Below are 17,299 nucleotides of genomic sequence, written 5' to 3' on the forward strand. Positions count from 1 at the left end.
ATCTTCACGGATTACGGATCACATACAAAGCAAATTGTATTATTGTTGTTTCAATAAAACAGCAATTTACACGTGAGTATTTTTATACATTTTCTTACATATCTACCGTACGTTTCTGTGTCTCTAGTGCTTACTAATAATAAAATCGTAGCAGGCTTGTGTCGGTACAGTACTATTTGAAGTGTACAGTCAATATATTTGTCATATTTTTATTACAATATTAACGAAAACGGGAATGAAATCGTAAAAAAACTGTTAACTATTAACATTTATTTATATCTATCGAATCATCTGTGTTAATTGGTAAATAAGGTGTGTGTTAATAAGGAACAATTATTTAAATAAGGGCAAATTAAATTAAAACTATTAACTGATTTTTAATTGCATATTGATTATTTTTAATTATTTCTTGATAAATTTAGTTTGATATTTGACAGTTTAATATCAAATACATATATCTAATGCTGAGCAAAGAACAAAACCCAGTTTATTAGTTTCATTAGTATTTTAGTTTGGTTGTCTTTTTCCATCTTACGCAAAAAACACTGTATACCTGATGTCGTGGGCGATATTCTAATAACACATCTTTCTTTACTATATTGTAGGACGTTGGTAGAAATATAGATACGTAAAAGAACACAAATTTGTCACTGCATCTTTCTGTTTGTTCACTTAAAGAAGGTAGATTTCCAGGGGGGCACTGAGTAATTTTTTTCCTGAAAAGGGGGGCGCTGAGTAATTTTTTTTCTGAAAAGGGGGCGGTAGGCCAAATAAGTTTGGGAACCTCTGGTCTAGAAGATAATACTCAGTCCTGCCTTGAGTGCAGGGGACTGGATTAGATGACCTCTCGAGGTCCCTTCCAATTCTATGACATGTAAGGGAAAAATATGGTGAAGCTCAGTGAGGTGAAAAATAAAGCATTTCTTTAAATTGAGGCTACTGCACATGTGACTTATTCTATTTCTGTAACAAATTATTTAACACGACATTCTTTTGTGTGAAATAATAGAGCAATAACCTGATGGTTACCAAGGAAATGAGAACCAACCAATTTAATTTCATTCTGTGTTACCTTAGGCATCTCTGGCATTTAGTAAAACAAACGATCTTCACATTCTTGTCTGCTTCCCTTTTGATTTTCAGTGAAGGACTGAAACATTTCCTATTCTGTAAATGTAGTTGCCCCATTAGTGCAGAGAAGTACTTTGTAAGAATGATACCCTTTATGTTGCACCTCTGCTCCCCTTGTGACTGCCAAGGAAAATGTATTTGTCTTCCTGCTCAAGACACTTCTGTGTTTTTAAGATTGAAGGTCTAACCCCAATGAAGAGTTCATTTCTGTCTTCTGGCTGCACCAGCTTACACAATTTATTTATTCTGTATAAATAACATGACAGTGAATCCCGGGCTAATTCTGCTTCCTTAACAGATATCTGTGCAGTACTGAAGAGATGATGTTTGAAAAGTCTGTCTACAGCTAATCAATTGGAGCAGGTTTCCTTGCTGGTGTAAATTCGTATTTCTGCCCTGATTGGGATACTTGTGCTAAAGGGTACCAGCACTCACTGGCACTATTAAAATGTCACAGACAGCGTAGGTGTGGGCAATGCTGGAAACAAGAAATCCCTAGGAGAGTTCTCACAGGTGTGCAGCCAAGCAACACTGCTACTCGCAGACCGTCTTGACCTTGTAATGGAAAAAGAGAATCCATATCAAGCTGCTGCACAGCATAATCAATCACTAGACACATCAACTGCTCTGGCCATGAAGATTATATATAAATGTACAATATGAGGATATAAAACTACAGGAGTGTGAGGGGGAGTGGTTAAAGTGAAGATTCCTACAGTTCTAGCCTATAACAATACATTTTATATTTGCAAAATGAAGTATTCCCTCTTTGTGTAGTGTGACATTCTCTCTCTCTCTCTCACACACACACATTTTATTTAGCAGTTGTTTATATTAGAGGAACACTGTGTCAGAGATCATTGTGACAAATTTAATCTACTACAGATTGTGTACTGAAATACACAATATTCCAATACCCTATCTGCTCACAAGAATGGAGCAGGCAGGCAGATCGGACAGGTGGCGTAATATGTGGACACATGAACCCAGAAACAAAAACACAGCTGTTGGATCTAATTTTAAACCTAACAGTCTTGATCAAGTGGCTTTAGATCCTAATTGACTGGCTACGGCTAAATTATTAGTGGGAGCGGGGAGAAGGAAGTTTGAAGATACTGGTGAAAAGCTTTTGATAAAGGCAAGATATATTTGCTTCAGTTATGGTTCGTCCATTTGTCACAGTAAGTATTGTGAATATTTAAGGAAAAAGTGACTGGAAATAAATTCCAACTGATATGTACCCTATAACATTGCTTATATCAGTCAGCCATTCAGAGTCTTGATAACCAGAATGATATATTGCTTGTACATTTAAACTTTGTTTAAAGCATGTGGGAAAGCACAACTGTTATGTAAATTAGGGAACTATCGAGAAATGATTATACTTTTTCAATGCCCTATTGAAGAATATATGGTCACAGTGTCAGTCACAAGGTTATTGCTGAGTTTTTACATCAGATGGCAGGAATGTAACAGACATTACTGTCACCTAAGAGTGCCACCTCATGGACATTTACAAATCCAGATTATTATTTTTTAAAGCATAGAGGATAAAAATAGGCAATAAAATGCAATTATCAATTATATTTTAAATTAGCTGGGTAAAATTTCTGATCATATAGTGGCTTCTAAACATTTTCAGTCTTGTTTTCCATCTTCACAATTCTCAAATAACATTTTTTAAGAGAGTGAGACGTTTGAGCCAGAGTAAGTATAAAGTTAAAGTGGAGCAATAATAGGCTGCTAAATAAAAGGGTCTTGTGTGTTTTTGTTTAGGAGGGATAACTTGGCTATGATAACTTGCTCTGGACTTGGCTATAAGGACTTGCGCTGAGTTGAAGATTCTCATGTTCTAGGACAATCCAGTGCCACCCACACACTGGCTTTGGACATCTCCACTGTGTCCTTTTTTACCTGTTGAAGAAAAGCCAAATTGCCAAACATCTGAAATCAGAACAGATTTATGGTTTTTTTTTATTCTGGAGAGTCTCGTATTTTTAAAGAATATTCAAGGAAAAAAAAAAACAAGATTTTATATTAGTGTGGACGTGCTCATACCAAGACAATGATTTCTCTTTACGCTTCTAGGCCTTGAACACACTAGAATATTGTTTGTTTAGCTAAATTGATTTTTAAAGCAATCTATTTAAACTGTTTAAATCTATGCAATCCCCTAATACAGAGGCACTTAAACCCCAGTTCAAATGTCTGAATTATCATATCATCCAGATTAAACACAAGATGCTCTATTGCGATCATATCAGTATTACAGGTTGCAATGCTTATGATTAAATGGTCTTTTTTAACGAGGAAGGAGAAAGACAGGAAAAAATGAATTGTGTTCTGAAATTGCTCATGAAATCTTCCTTTCACAAAGCATTGTAGGTAAAATCAAAAGACCTATGTACCCTCCGTGTTTGAATTACAGGATGGGGGAGGGAGGCGGGTGTGCCAAGCACACCCAGGAACATTGATAGCTCATTTACCAGGAGGTCAGACTGAAATGAAAGTGGATCCCTTGTTTTGTTCAGATGAAATTAAACAGTGCCAGTACAGCCCCCATTAACTTGCAATTTCCTAGCTTTTGTGTGTCTGAAGACTGTTGTGTTAATTCCAATGTATATAATTTAAGGCACAGTAATAAAGATTTCAAGATAGCTGCCTGAGATGCTTGCTTCACTCTGGATTTACTCTGTTAAAGTTTATTTCTTGTGGTTCCTTTCTCAGCTTTTCCCTCACTGTCTAATATTGTTATCTTCAACAGGCAAGTACAGAGCCCCCAAAGTTCAGAAAGGAAGATCAAAAAGATCGAAGTGCATTGCTAGCAGATATTCAGCAAGGGGCTCGCTTAAGGAAAGTTACCCAAATCAATGACCGAAGTGCACCACAGATTGAAAGTAAGTGTGCAGCTTTGTCAAGTCTGAACAAGGGGCCCAGGCCTGCCAAACTCTTGGCCTGAGTAGTCCTGTAGAAGCCAATTGGACCACTTGTATGACTAAGGGTCTGCAAAATTAGTCAGGGCCTTACGTTTGTCTAAGGCCAACTTCAGTATGCACAACTACTGCAGGGAGAGCTTGATTTGCCAAATTTAGAACCCACTCTAAATTATAGGTTCTAGATTTGTTATTTAGCACCTTAAGTGCACTACAGTAGACATTTCACAGTCAAAATTGAATTTACACTCCTCCCCCGAAGAGCTTACATTCTAGAAGAGAATGTTCAAAAGAGAATTTGTCGACTGTGGAAGAATTAGGAGATCTTTTTTTCCTTCCATGTTTTGTTTTATTTATCTGATAAATCCTAAAAGCAGCTACTCTGAAACAAGAGCATTTATTGTCTGCCTAGCACAGGTTTCCATTTAGTTACAAATGCATTATTTTTATTAAATTACCCCTGGAAAACTGATTTTAAATGTAAAAGGTAAAAAATAGTTTTAAAATGAGTTCTAGGGGTTCTAGACACACCTGTGGGTCATTCCATTCTCACACAAACCACTTCCAGGCTTCTGAGTAACTGTTGGCGGGTTGCCAGAAGTTTCTCCAGCACCTCTAACACTGAAGGAAAGAGTGTTACACATGTGTGACAGCTTTAATCTGTGCTGGATACCAGGCTGATCCACAGGGGAAGTGATGCGCAGATCAGCTGGACCCAGCGAAAATAGTGCTTTCTTAAGAGATTACAAGTGACTTCTTTCAGTGTCAGCTACTCTTCAGAATTGTATGAAAGATTAAAATCTCAATTTTTTAATGATAGTTTAACAGCTCATCACAAAATGATGCCTGAATACTAGACTAAAATGTCCTAGCATTATTGAAGCACCAGAGGGTGCTGTGCTCTAAGATGTGGTTAAATAGTAAAGTTAGCTCTTTTGCACCCTCAGTAACTTTCCTTGCTGTATATGTTAAAACAACAAAATCAGAGGCTGCTGTTTGCTGGTGTTAGCCATTTGAAAAGCCTGAATGTAGACAACAAAACACATCTATAAACTCCTTCTCTCCTTGTAACAGAACCCAGAGGACCTAACAGAGATGGAGATGGCCCAGCAACCAGCAAAAGTGGTGCTCAACCATCGTTGGGGGGCTTGTTTGCAGGTGGCTTTCCCATGCTGAAACCGGTTGGCCAAAGAGACATGACGGGTAAGAGCGCTTTTCTGTAGGAAAGAACAGACTAATGAAACTGGGGTTGTAATGTGAAATAAAAACATTCCATGTAGCTTTTGTGATTTATTTTTTTTAAACCTTTTATTTTGGCACCAAACTAATACAGCTCTTTATGTGCACCTGAATCCTCCTTGTCTGTGCCTCTGCCTTTAAATGCTAAATAGTAAACCCTCCAGACCAATGATAAGAAAAATTGCCTAATATATGCTTTTAATCCAGTTCCTCAAATCTACTGCACTACAGATGTGCATATTGCTTTGGAGGCACATAAGAAAAATCCCTGCCCTCTGGAGCTTACAAAGTTAGACCTTGATCTAGCAAATTACTTAGGGCCAGGCTTTCAAAGGTATTTAGGTGCCTAGTGGGATTTTCAAAAGTGCCTGTGCACCTAGCTCCCATTGATTTCAATAGGCACTTTTGATGATCTCACTAAGTGCCCGTAGTCAATGGGAGTTGGGCGTCTAAGTAATTTTTTATGAATATTTCAGCCGTAAGCAGCTATCTAATTTTAAGCATGTGGGCCTTTCACATTGACTTGAATGGGGCTAGTTGCATACTTAGGCGCATGTTTAAGTGCTGTGCTGGACTGGGGCCCAAGGAACTAAATCTCCATACCCCCTCATCACATGAGTAGTCCCATTGATTTAAACAGAACTACTTGGGTGTATAAGGGCTGCTCCTGTGAATGTATGTTTGTAAGGAAGCCCCAAGTAAGACATGACACAGTAACAAAAGTGGGGGGTGGTGGTGTGAGGGCTGAAGGTGGTAACACTAAAGGAGTGTGAGTTATGCTTTAGTTGTGCTCTTGTTAATGTTTTGTAGTCTTTATATAAAATATTTAATTATTTTGTTATAATATTGGTTATTTTTGGGAGTTAATGAATGCTAAGGCCCTATCTTCACAGGAGAAATTTCCCAAAAATTTCCCACTTAGCTCAAAAATTTTTGAGATCTACTTAGCTCCAGGGATACTAGTAGTGTAGACAGAGAGCCTGTTGCTGCCACTGTTTTATGTACCACTTCACCTAATCTTCCTCAGAGAACTTGCTTTTAAGGCACAATTGACCCCAAGCTTGTTAACACTAATGCAGCTGAACTGCTGTTGGTAAAGGTGGGAAATTTTGAAAAATGGTCCTGGTCTTGATGGTGCCTAAGAGGTCAGTATTAGAAGTGAGCTGAGAAATGAGTCTAGAAGGTTGCTTGGTCTCAACAACATGTTCACTTTTAGTCATCCCAATCATGGCATAACTGCAAGGGTAGATATCATATACACTGTATCTTAGGGTACATTGAATTATTCACCTAATGCTTTTAAAACAAGGACTTAGAAATTGAAACCAGAGCCTGCAGAACTTCCTCAGTCACTTTTCTAGTGGCTTTTATATAGACCTGTTTCTCCAGGTATAAGAGGAGTTGGCTTTCAGTATCTGGTTACCCTGTTGTGATCAGACTATCACCATAGGTTATAGAAGGGTCATCTTCACAGATAATGGGCTTCATGTCTCCATTTACTCCATTCTCTCTCTAATGCGATATGGAATTGAAATTGTCACTGTGTGATTGGTTAAGCCACTAATAAATTGATTGCTCCCCCAATACAAACCACAAAATTGTCTCAATTTCCTGTGGCAGTCAGAAGACAAACCTTTCTGAACCAGGAATGAAAATGAACAAGTGTTTTATGAGATTTCCTAGCTGGACCTAGAGACAGGAGTTAAAAATTAAAATTAAAACCTGAGCATGAAAACATGGATTTTATTCCATTTCCTCTGATGGTTTTGCAATAGGCTGGACCAGGATCAGTAATGCATTCTGGATGCATTGTGTTAGTAATATGAAGCTCTGGGGAAAATATTAGTTGAATTTCTTGAAAATGTGTCAATTAACTAATTACTCAATTAAGTGAAAATGTCCTGGGACAGTTAATTAGAACTGAAACTGATCTTCTCGCTCAGGGGCTGTGTGTGTAAGTTTAGGGGAGCTATGGATTCAAATATATTGCCTTTATCAATGGAAAATAAATGGTAGTTGATAGTTGGACCTTTTGAAACAGTAAATGGGCTTGTCACAGAACTGCTTCCTAATCACTAAAGGCTGCTGTGGGTGCCAAAATGGTGGAGTTTCTCTTTCAGAACTAATGTAGGCTCAGACACTCCGCATCCTGTGTGCCTGCTGTGTCCACATAGCCCTGGTGTATGTGGCTGAAATAGCCACAAAGTTATGGAGCCAACTTTTTTGTTATGGCCCACCCCAAAAATCCATGGGATGGAGGGATCCCCATAGAGCACATCTGCACAGTGTGCAGGAATTGAAGTGTGCACATTCGCCGCATTGGAACCACACTAGTTCTGTGGCCTATTGTGTCTTCCCCATCCACTGATACAGAAGGATTTTCCCAGTATGATTGCCGTTTGGGACAGAGCTGGATCAGCAAGCAGAGGAAGGTATTGTACCAGAGTTGGTGTTTTTGAGAATTTGGTTTATAACATTAGCTCTGCAGCCAGATTTGCAAAGTGATGAATCTGGGGCCTCCCAGTCTCTGTTAAGAAACCATGATGTGCATCACCTGCCTTCAGAGGCTGAGAGAGGAGAATTAGAATAACACCTGCATTTTTTTTATTGGCCATTGTAAAAGGCAGACTAAGTGGAATATTCTAAAAGTGCAACTTTCTGAGTGGACCAAGTCAGTCTCCAGGGCTTATGCCAGACAGGACCAGGCATGAGCAATTTTTAAAACTATGCTGAATTGGGTACCAACCCACATGCTGTTCTTAAGGCACTTGTCTGTCTTTTCATCTCATTCTGCCTTGTGCAGAGTGGAAAGCCTGTGTCATGAGCTGTCACTTATGACCTCCAGAATTTTCCCTAGAGTAGTTTTTCCCCTCAGGTTTGTCAGGCTCTCACATTAAGGGAGTACTAAAATGGCTGATAAACTGGAGAACGTTAAGAGGAAAATGAACAAGTGTCTCTTGTACCAAAGCCTTGCAACCCAGCCTGGTTATTTGGGGGGCGGGCGTGGTCTCTCTATTTCATTCCAAGCCTCTCAACCACTGTCTGCAGCAGTCATGGACTCCACAGTTATTTCTCTTACTAGTTGGACCCCACTGATCTCAAGGTAGTGATAAGTAAGGTGAGGTCTCCTTTTCATAGTGGCTCTGGGATTCATGAAAGGGGGACTATCGAAGTCCAATCTGCAGTGGGCCACAGCATTGACAAAGGTGACTGGTTTGGAGGAACAGGCCTTGCTTTGGAGAGAAATGGCCTTGCTCCTAGGTGGCTGAAATTCCATCTAAATGCCCTAGAGCCAAGCACCGTGAGAAGGGCTCTGCTTTTCATTCCTCTTTTAGTCTGGTCAGATAATACCATGGTAGTACTCTAGCTACCTAGCACTAAACAGGCTGGATGTCTTTGTCCCCAGGGCTTTCCACAGCATGGGAAAGTGTTACCAGATTTATTGAGTGGTTATTGATTATATTGACTATTCAGAGTTTCCAGCTAGTCGCTGGTTAAACTTCTGAGGTTCAAAAGGTTCTAGTCACAGAATTCAGATTAAGTTCAGTGTCTGGTAGGAACCCTGACGTGCCCAATGGTGCCACTAGCACTGAGGGCAGAGCAAAGCTTTTATTTAACACAATTAGTAAAAAAAAAAAAAAAAAAAAACACAAGTTCCAAACCAAATGAGATGGTAGCTACAGTGTAAAATCAGGCTGATGTCCTTTGCACATTCGGTCATATTTCTCATGGAGACCTAGTGGTGATCCACCAGGGTCCCACCCCTGCCTCTGGCATACCAAGTGAGTTCAATGGTCAAGATCTGGAGGCATACATAGTGGTTTGGCCTATTCTAGGGTCTGTTGGCTCTGATCTACCTTGAGGCTTGTGGTTTTGTTTTCCAGCTGGCAAGGCTGGGCAGCTGCCTGGAGTCCGAGTGCCTCCTCCAAAGTCTCCAGCCCCATTGAACAGCAATGCCAAAGCAAGCAGTCATGTTTCAAGTCTGCCTGATTGTGCAAGAGCAGCACACCCATCGGAGCTACCCGGTGGGCCACGAGCAGGACCAGCTCGGCCCAGCATGCCTGCCCCTCCCCCACCTCCGCCAGTTTCCAGCAAACCTTCCCTTGTTTTCCCACCTCCTCCACCTCTTCCCTCTCCTCTGGAAAAACCTGCAAAAGTGTCACCCCCGAATTTGGTTCCTCCACCACCACCACCACCTCCTCCTCCTCCACAGAGTGACAAGCCTGCCAAGGTTCAAGCAACAGCTTTGTACCTGCCACCTCCTCCCCTGCCCCTGGCACCGCCTTGTGGATTGCCAGTCAGAACAACTGACTTTCCTAGTACTTCTCCCCCACAGCCTGATTTGAGGGATTATCCACCTCCAACTCCACCCCCGCCTCCACCACCACTGCCTCCTACTTCTTCACCCAGGGGATCCTTGCCGCTGCCACCCTCCCCTAGCTTTAACAGCGCTGTGAACAGCCATGACATTCCACCCGCACTGCCCCCCAAATCTCCACACTTGCTGTTCCAAAAACCTGGTATTCAGTCCATGCCTCTCCCCCCTGCCCCACCCTTCTCTCAGCCTGCTGCAGCAGTGCAGAAAAAGAGACAAGGCAGAGGAGCAGGTAAGTTTTGAAAAAAAGTTTTCAAACTACACAAGGCTACAGAAAAATACAGCCCTAGTCTGGGAGCTACAGTGGCAGGAGAAGACAGGAGCCACAGGATCTAGCCCGCAAGTGTAGACAGGATCTCTGAACTTGAGAGCATAGATCACTGAGTTCCCAGTGAGAGCAGTTGCTCCTGCTGTGGGTCTGTCTGCCACACTGCTGAGAAAACTAGTCCGTGCTTGGTTTTCTCTTCCTGAGAGCTGAGCAGTGCAGCAGGTTGGAACCAACTTTGGGACAATAAGTATTAAATGGATTTCCTGGGGCATCCCTAGGGAGAGATTAATTCCAGTTATGCAAAAACCCAGCTTTTTGAAGCTACTCCCTTAGGGAGAGGGTCATTGTCTGCTGACTACCTGTTACAGAAGACTTTTATAAATAAAAGGCTGATCTGCCCAGACTTGGTTCTTGATATAAGATAGATGAGCTTGTAACCATGGGGAAAACCTAGTTGTAGGTTTCAAAAGACTAAAACCTACCAGAGCCCTAGTTTGGAGTGATCTCTGGTAGGCTTTTTAGCATGCATGTAAGTTCTTTTATTGTTTTAATGTTTTCTTTGTAATGCTTTTACCTCAAGAATAAATGTGATTGCTTATAACTGTGGAAAATACACTGGTCATGACCCTATGAGAGAGAGCCAAGCACAAGCACTGGCCATTTTTTAGCAGTCTGGCTCCCTGAAGATATCACAGGGTAAAGCAGGGAGCTGTGCAGCCTTAAAATCCCTGGTCAGCAGAGTGAGAGGCAGGTTTCTGCTCTAGAGAGGTGACAGCAGAGAACTGGAACCCTAAAGTGGGTGCCCTTTGGGGATCATGGAGGGGGAATACAGGAGCAGTTACCCTGAAACTGTGACCTATAGGGTGGCAGTGTGTGTGAGATCTATGACCATGTGAATTTCTGTAAGTGCCAATGGCAGTGAAAGAAGAGTAGAAGGGCAAAGCACAGAGAAAAGTCGCGTAGTCTTTACAGGAAAGGAACAGTGAAAAGAAAGAGGAAAATGAGTTATGAACAACTGAAGAGAAGACAGCTAGTTGAGCTATGTAGAGAAAGGCAGCTCAACACTGAAGAGTAGACAAAGGCAAAGCTAATGAACTTGCTGTATTCTGATGAGGAAGAGGAATGATGGGTCAGGTTCACAAAGAAAATCCAGCCCACTGACAGAGTCCAGCAGGCAGGAAAAATCTTAGAGCCCCAACTCCGTGGAGAGAAGCAGGGAAGAGGTTGATAGAAACAGCCTCCATGTTCCATCCAGACCAAATGCATCATTGCAACAGGGATCGGGGACAGATCTACAGGCAGACCTAGAGAGGATACAGGTGGAGAGGGGCAGACTGCATCTGGAAATCCAGCTACTTGTAGACCAGAAGTGCCAGTTTGAAAAAATATGAAATTGGGTTTGTGAGAATGAAAAATATGCAGCTTCCCACAATAAAAGCCAGTTAAAGGGTATGGTCTGAACCTTACATATTGGCAGCAATGTGTAGAGAGAGCAATTAATTGACTATATTTTTTTAAAGCTAAAGGAAACACCTTTTAAATATAATGGGTCAGGTATTCAGAGATAGTGATGAGTATAGAATAGATAGAATCACTACAGCAGTAATGCTTGGAATGTGGCAGCTATAAAATAACCTACTGCCATGGTGCCATTTGGCTTTGAACTAAACATTGTCTCAGGTCTAAAGTCCAATCAGTTCATTTTTCAAAGGAATGTCTTAAGAACTCATTCATCCACTACTGTATCTTTATGTGCTGTCTGCTTCTTTTTAAGCAAGCAACACGGGGAAGTTAATTCCGCCTCCGCTGCCTCCAGCAAGATCACCATCAACTGAGCTTACGAGCAAGTGTCCATATACCCAAGTTTCATCGCGGCCAGCTGCACATGAGCCCTATCCACAGCACAGAAATGGACACATGCACATCATTGGTAATATTTTCTAAATATTCTCTTTGCTGTACTTGAAAGATTTCAACACAAAAGCCTGATAAGTATACATACTACCAAAACCCCAGCTCACAAATCTTACAGTAACTGTGAAAGTCCAGTGAGCATGAAGTCTTCTGTGAAAAAGCAGTATAATGAGAGAGATTCTCTGTAGTGTTCCTCTGTAGAAGAGCCTTATACAACAATCAAGTTATAACTTTTCATTAGGTTTCTGGACCGTCTGATAGAATAGAAAAGTAGACACCTGTTGTAAAATTCTACAGGACAGTGCAAAATGCTATACAAAAGTAATAACTTTCTATTAAAATATATTGGGTTTTAGAGTAATATCTACAGAACCCTAGTGGTTTCATCCCCATTAAATTATGTAGGACAGAGGTTCCCAAGGACTCTTTTTTTGTGGTTTGGTGAGTTGGCTGTTTGTTCTTATCTTTGTTTCTAGCTGCTTCATTACTCTAAAGCCAGGTGAGAATACTGTCAAATACTGTCCTAACCAGAGCCGTCCCTTGGGTAGGGTGAATTGGGGAAACCACTCCAGGCCCCGCACTTTGGGGGGCCCTGCGGGCTGGTGCAATTGGCCAGTGTGATTGGTCCTGGAAGTGATAGATTCATCATTTCTGCCCCAGGCCCCGAACTCCCCTAGGGACATCCCTGGTCCTAAAATCATTGTAAAAAATTGCTGTGGTTGCCTCAGGCATGTTATATGATTAATATTGGAATGGTGCAGTTGTGAACGAAAATGGGGTAATTAACCAGATAATTCCACTTAAGATGGAGTTTTTCCATAGTATGAACCACTGTAAACGTCACTGGGATATCAGTCAGGCACTTCAACTATAATAGTTAACTGGGTCATCAATTTTCTTCCAGTGATAATCCAGCTTTGTTAATGGTGGCCAGAATTTATTTTCCTGATAGTGATAGTTTTTTTAATTCTCCAGATGACTTTGAGTCTAAGTTTATTTTCCATTCTGTGGAAGAATTCCCCCCTCCTGATGAATTCAAGCCATTTCAGAGAATTTATCCCAGCAAGGCATCTAGAGGTAAGTGTAGAAAAATCTTGTACAAGCATGACAGGATTAATGCTGTTTTTCCAACATTGTTTATATTCACATCAACATTTTTAATAAACACTGGGCAAAAATTTAGTGTGAAATTATGATTGAGTTGCTAGGATACACTGAAAGTATACCATGATTATTGTATCTTTGGGATTCATTATAACAGTAATGAATCATCTTTCATTATAAAGTGTTTATAGAAAAAGACCAAACAGTAATATGGCTGACATGCCACCAGTTTAATTGTATTCATTACATTCTTTAAGTAGGAAGCCGACTTAGCATGGTCTTGACCCAGCCTTAATGTGTTCATAAACTGGTGACGTCAGAAATGAATTGTGGTTTAATACTGAACCTGTAATCGCTATATATGAATATAAAAGACAGTTCCAAGTTTTCAAACCTGAGTGCTTAAAGATGGCATACTACCTCTATATTTTGGCACCTAAATAAGAATGTCAGATTCTCAGAAGCAACAGTACGCTGGGAGATACAGATGCTCAGCCTTTGAAAATCGTATCACTGTGTTTTGGGAGCACATCACCCACTCAGCTTTGAAAATAGGCATTTATAAATAGATGAATAAAATCACACAAATTCCTATTCTAACCATACAGGCTACTATTTGTATAGATCCCATGTGTTCTGTATTATGTTAGACAAGTCCCTACCCCCCAAAATCTTCATCCTCGCACTCTTAGACTGTTCCCATAGAATCATAGAATATCAGGGTTAGAAGGGACCTCAGGAGGTCATCTAGTCCAACCCCCTGCTCAAATCAGGACCAATCCCCAACTAAATCATCCCAGCCAGGGCTTTGTGAAGCCTGACCTTAAAAACCTCTAAGGAAGGAGAAGTTTCTATGCAGGGCCATTCTTTGAAGTACTGTAAGCATATACAGAAACAATAGACATCCTGTAATAGATGGTATCCTATGTATCTTACAGATACCCCTAAAAATCCTCCACTAAGAACACATGTGAGATGAGAAGATCCCTCTAACAGACCTCTGGTGCAGTACTACACAGGACGAGTGAAGATAACAAGATAATATATGAAACAGAGGAGGTTTTGTTAAATGAGTAGAGATTATATTTTAACAATCAAATGATGCAGTGTCGGACCTGATTTGATATTTTTAAAACTGGAAAAGAAATACTTTAATTATGCATTCTCTGAACGAGTCTAGTCATTGTTTGGCAATAGAGGAGAGTGCTGGCACAGGCTTTTAAATTATTGTTGGATACTTTACTTCAGGAATTTTTAAAACCAAGCACCATGAGATTTAAATTCTTTAGTAGTGTTCACTATGTAATTCTCATTCAAATCATCATCAAGAGATATCATCTCAAACAGTATTCCATGCATTAAATACACTCAGATATTTTTCTTTGTCACCTTTTAAATATTTTTAGTATCCCCCCCCCCCCCCCCCGAGAGCTCTAATTATATTTACAGGAGTTTTCAATTAGCTATCTGAAAATAAGATACTATATATTGTATGGTTATTGGCATGACTCTATAATCTCATTGTAAGTTACTCTGCTGCCTGTTTCCTACCTACCCCCCACACCGCTGCAAAATGGCCTCTCCTTCATTACCACCACAGAGGGGTCCATAATTACAGGGATTTATTGGTCAAACATATACCTAGGCAGGAGAAAGGGGCTGCGGACACCACTGCACACAGTATGCTACTCTATCTCAGGTTTGCTAGTGGGTGTACCCGTCAGAAGGGAATGAGCTAGAACATGACTACCTGGGCTGGACTGCCTAACAGCATTGCCATGCATTGGCAGATAGGGCAAAGCTTTTCCAAACTGCTTCTCCTGAGGTCAGAAAGCAAAACTGGGATGAATGCATTTGCCAATAAGTGTTTGTTTAAGGCCACAGCTGACCATCATGTCTCTAAAATGTGAGCCTTTTGTACAGTATAGATTTTCTCTTTAAATATTGCTTATTGCTAGCCAGGAGCCCACCTGCCACTTGTTTGACCGGCTTTCTAGACATTGTCATTCCCTCTCTCCTCTGCCCCCACATTACCCCCAACATGCCCCACTCCAGTTAGCTAAAGAAGCTTTTAATAGCTACGTACTAGAAAGAAGACAACTGGTATTGCTCATTCTCACCAATCTCTTCTGAACGGCTCTGGAAACAATTGCCAGAAGTCCTCCTTCATTTACATGCTCCATGCAGCTCTTTTCACCCAAATACTAAATGCGAGCCATGAAGGGCTGCAGTCTGGAACTGCAGATTGATTCACAAGATACCTCAGTTTGCCACAGGCACCAAAAACTCTCCTCCCCCTTCTTTCAGTTGCCGTGGTGGCTGACAGGGTGGTGAGCTAATGCAGGTTACCTTCATTACCTCACTGGAAATCAGACTTTTCCTGGCAGATGCACCCATAGGTTGGTTTGTCTCTGATTGGCTTAAAGTTATCCAATTAAAATGGCCAGGTTAAGGGTGCTTCAATCAGTCTTTTAATTCACGTGTTGTTTCCCTTGGAGACTCTCACTTTCAGGACCCTGGTCCTGATTTTCCACAGAGTGGCCTTAATCTCTTGTTTTTCAGGAGCACGGGGGTGCCTGAAATCATTCCAGAGGTTCTGCACTCTGGCAGGCACCTCCTCATTAACCCTCCTCTTTCCAGGGGGGCAGTGGCTGCTTAGCTGAACAGAACTGATTCTGCAAGCAGCTGCCAGGAGGGGGAGCAGCAGGCTGCAGATCGGAGGAGGGAGGGAGGAAACTCTTCCCGGTTGGCTAGAAAAGGATCAGGATTCTGGTTTCCACTTCTCAGCACAGAGAACCTGGGCCCCTCCCTAGGTTAGCAGAGGTGGTAGTGATCGCCAAGGGAGGAAACTCAAATGTGGAACCAGAGGGTAGATTTTAGGAGAATGGCTAGATTTGATGGTGGGGGCTGGGGAAAACTGATGCAGTTATGACTATTCAAATATGCATATGAAATTAAAGCCTTATTTGCATAAAATCTGCAGCATCCCAACTTGCAAATATAGCAGGTATGTTAAATCCAGTTTAGGGCTATACTTCTGCCCTTTTGCTGTCTATCTCTGGATAGTGCCTTTCTCTGCAAAGTTAGCTAGTAGCCTTGTCATCACCACGTAAATACTAAGGAAGGCAGAAGTGGTCATGCCCTTGCAACTAGCTGGACTTTAAGGACATCAGGTAAATAAGATCCCAGCAACTCTGCTGTGGACAGTTGGGGGCGGGGAAGTTGTTCACCTGGTGCCTGACTGGTCAACAAAAAGCAGGTAACTGTGTGTGGAATCATTCATGCATGGATAAGTGGGCTGCAGTTACCTACATATGCTTAATATACTACCCCGGTGAAGGGCTTGGGACCAGATTCTTCAGTGAACTTTGGCCATTTGACAGCTACTTTGCATTGCTGGAGCCGCGGACCACAGCCGTGAATCTGGCCCTGAGTCTGAGTGGACAGAGGAGGTACAGAGTGAGGTTCTGGAGCCACTGAATTATCTCCTGAAAGATCAGCTTTTCCAGCTGTAGATTGCAGCAGCACCATAGGGCTTCTGAACAGTAACGCCCTCCTGGCTTTTTACTTGCCTGTACTGATCCCTTAATAAAGAGAGAGAGAGAGTGAGTGTGTGTGTGAGAGAGAGAGAGAGACATATTGAAAATATAAATGCTGTCACCAGTATTGTAATTACAATAGTTAACTGTGCTTGAGCATATAAAATGTAATCAAGTCAAATTTAGGCAGGCGTCAACATGGGCATTGCATCTTTTCTTACAGAAAGTCTAATCCAAGGCTATTCAGGAATAGTATTCTGCTACAGTATTAGTGTCATTGTGCATTAAAAGCAAATGTGGAGTATGACTTCTTGCCTATTCTCATCTGTACTGGAACCTGTAATACCGCGTAACAAATATTTTATAAGGACTTTAAAAAAATATTAAAATGTCTCCTGGTAAATTAGTTCCTCCTTTGTACTTCAGCTTATGTGCATTAAATGGAGATGGCTTAGTAGTATTCCACCAGGGTGAGTGGGTGGTGGTACTTCTCCAAACCATGCCTCAGCTTTAAGGGCCTAGATTAGGTGCCTCGGTTCCCTATATAACAAATGTGGAAAGAGAGGCACTTCAGCGAACAGGATTCATAAAAAACAGAACCCCAGGTCAGTGTTTCTCAAATGCGGCCACCGAGGCAAGGGGCTTTTTGTTCAGCTACAACCTCCTAGGCAGGATGGGGAAGGGGAGATGACAAAGCATTGGCTCCTTCCCCACCGTCCCTGTTGCTCCTGGATGCGCTGCCCTGCTCCGCCTCTTGAGAAAGGTGGGGCACAACACTGCAGAAGCAAGGTGAGTT

The 17,299-nt window shown here is 41.5% G+C and overlaps 1 protein-coding gene across 2 annotated transcripts in view; it reads left to right on the forward strand.

Annotated features, from left to right (window-relative positions):
• Positions 1-16,906, forward strand: part of WIPF3 (WAS/WASL interacting protein family member 3) — a 55,139-nt gene extending 38,233 nt beyond the window's left edge. For both annotated transcript variants that reach the window (XM_034760713.1, XM_034760712.1), the window contains exons 3-8: positions 3,896-4,028; positions 5,139-5,267; positions 9,188-9,910; positions 11,721-11,876; positions 12,836-12,937; positions 13,903-16,906. In XM_034760713.1, coding sequence (XP_034616604.1) covers positions 3,896-4,028; positions 5,139-5,267; positions 9,188-9,910; positions 11,721-11,876; positions 12,836-12,937; positions 13,903-13,943 — 1,284 coding nt within the window. In that variant the 3' untranslated portion in view covers positions 13,944-16,906. The remainder of the gene's footprint in view (positions 1-3,895; positions 4,029-5,138; positions 5,268-9,187; positions 9,911-11,720; positions 11,877-12,835; positions 12,938-13,902) is intronic.
• The last annotated feature ends 393 nt before the right edge of the window (positions 16,907-17,299 follow it).

Source organism: Trachemys scripta, chromosome 2, assembly GCF_013100865.1.
Source record: "Trachemys scripta elegans isolate TJP31775 chromosome 2, CAS_Tse_1.0, whole genome shotgun sequence".
NCBI classification, from domain to species: domain Eukaryota; kingdom Metazoa; phylum Chordata; order Testudines; family Emydidae; genus Trachemys; species Trachemys scripta.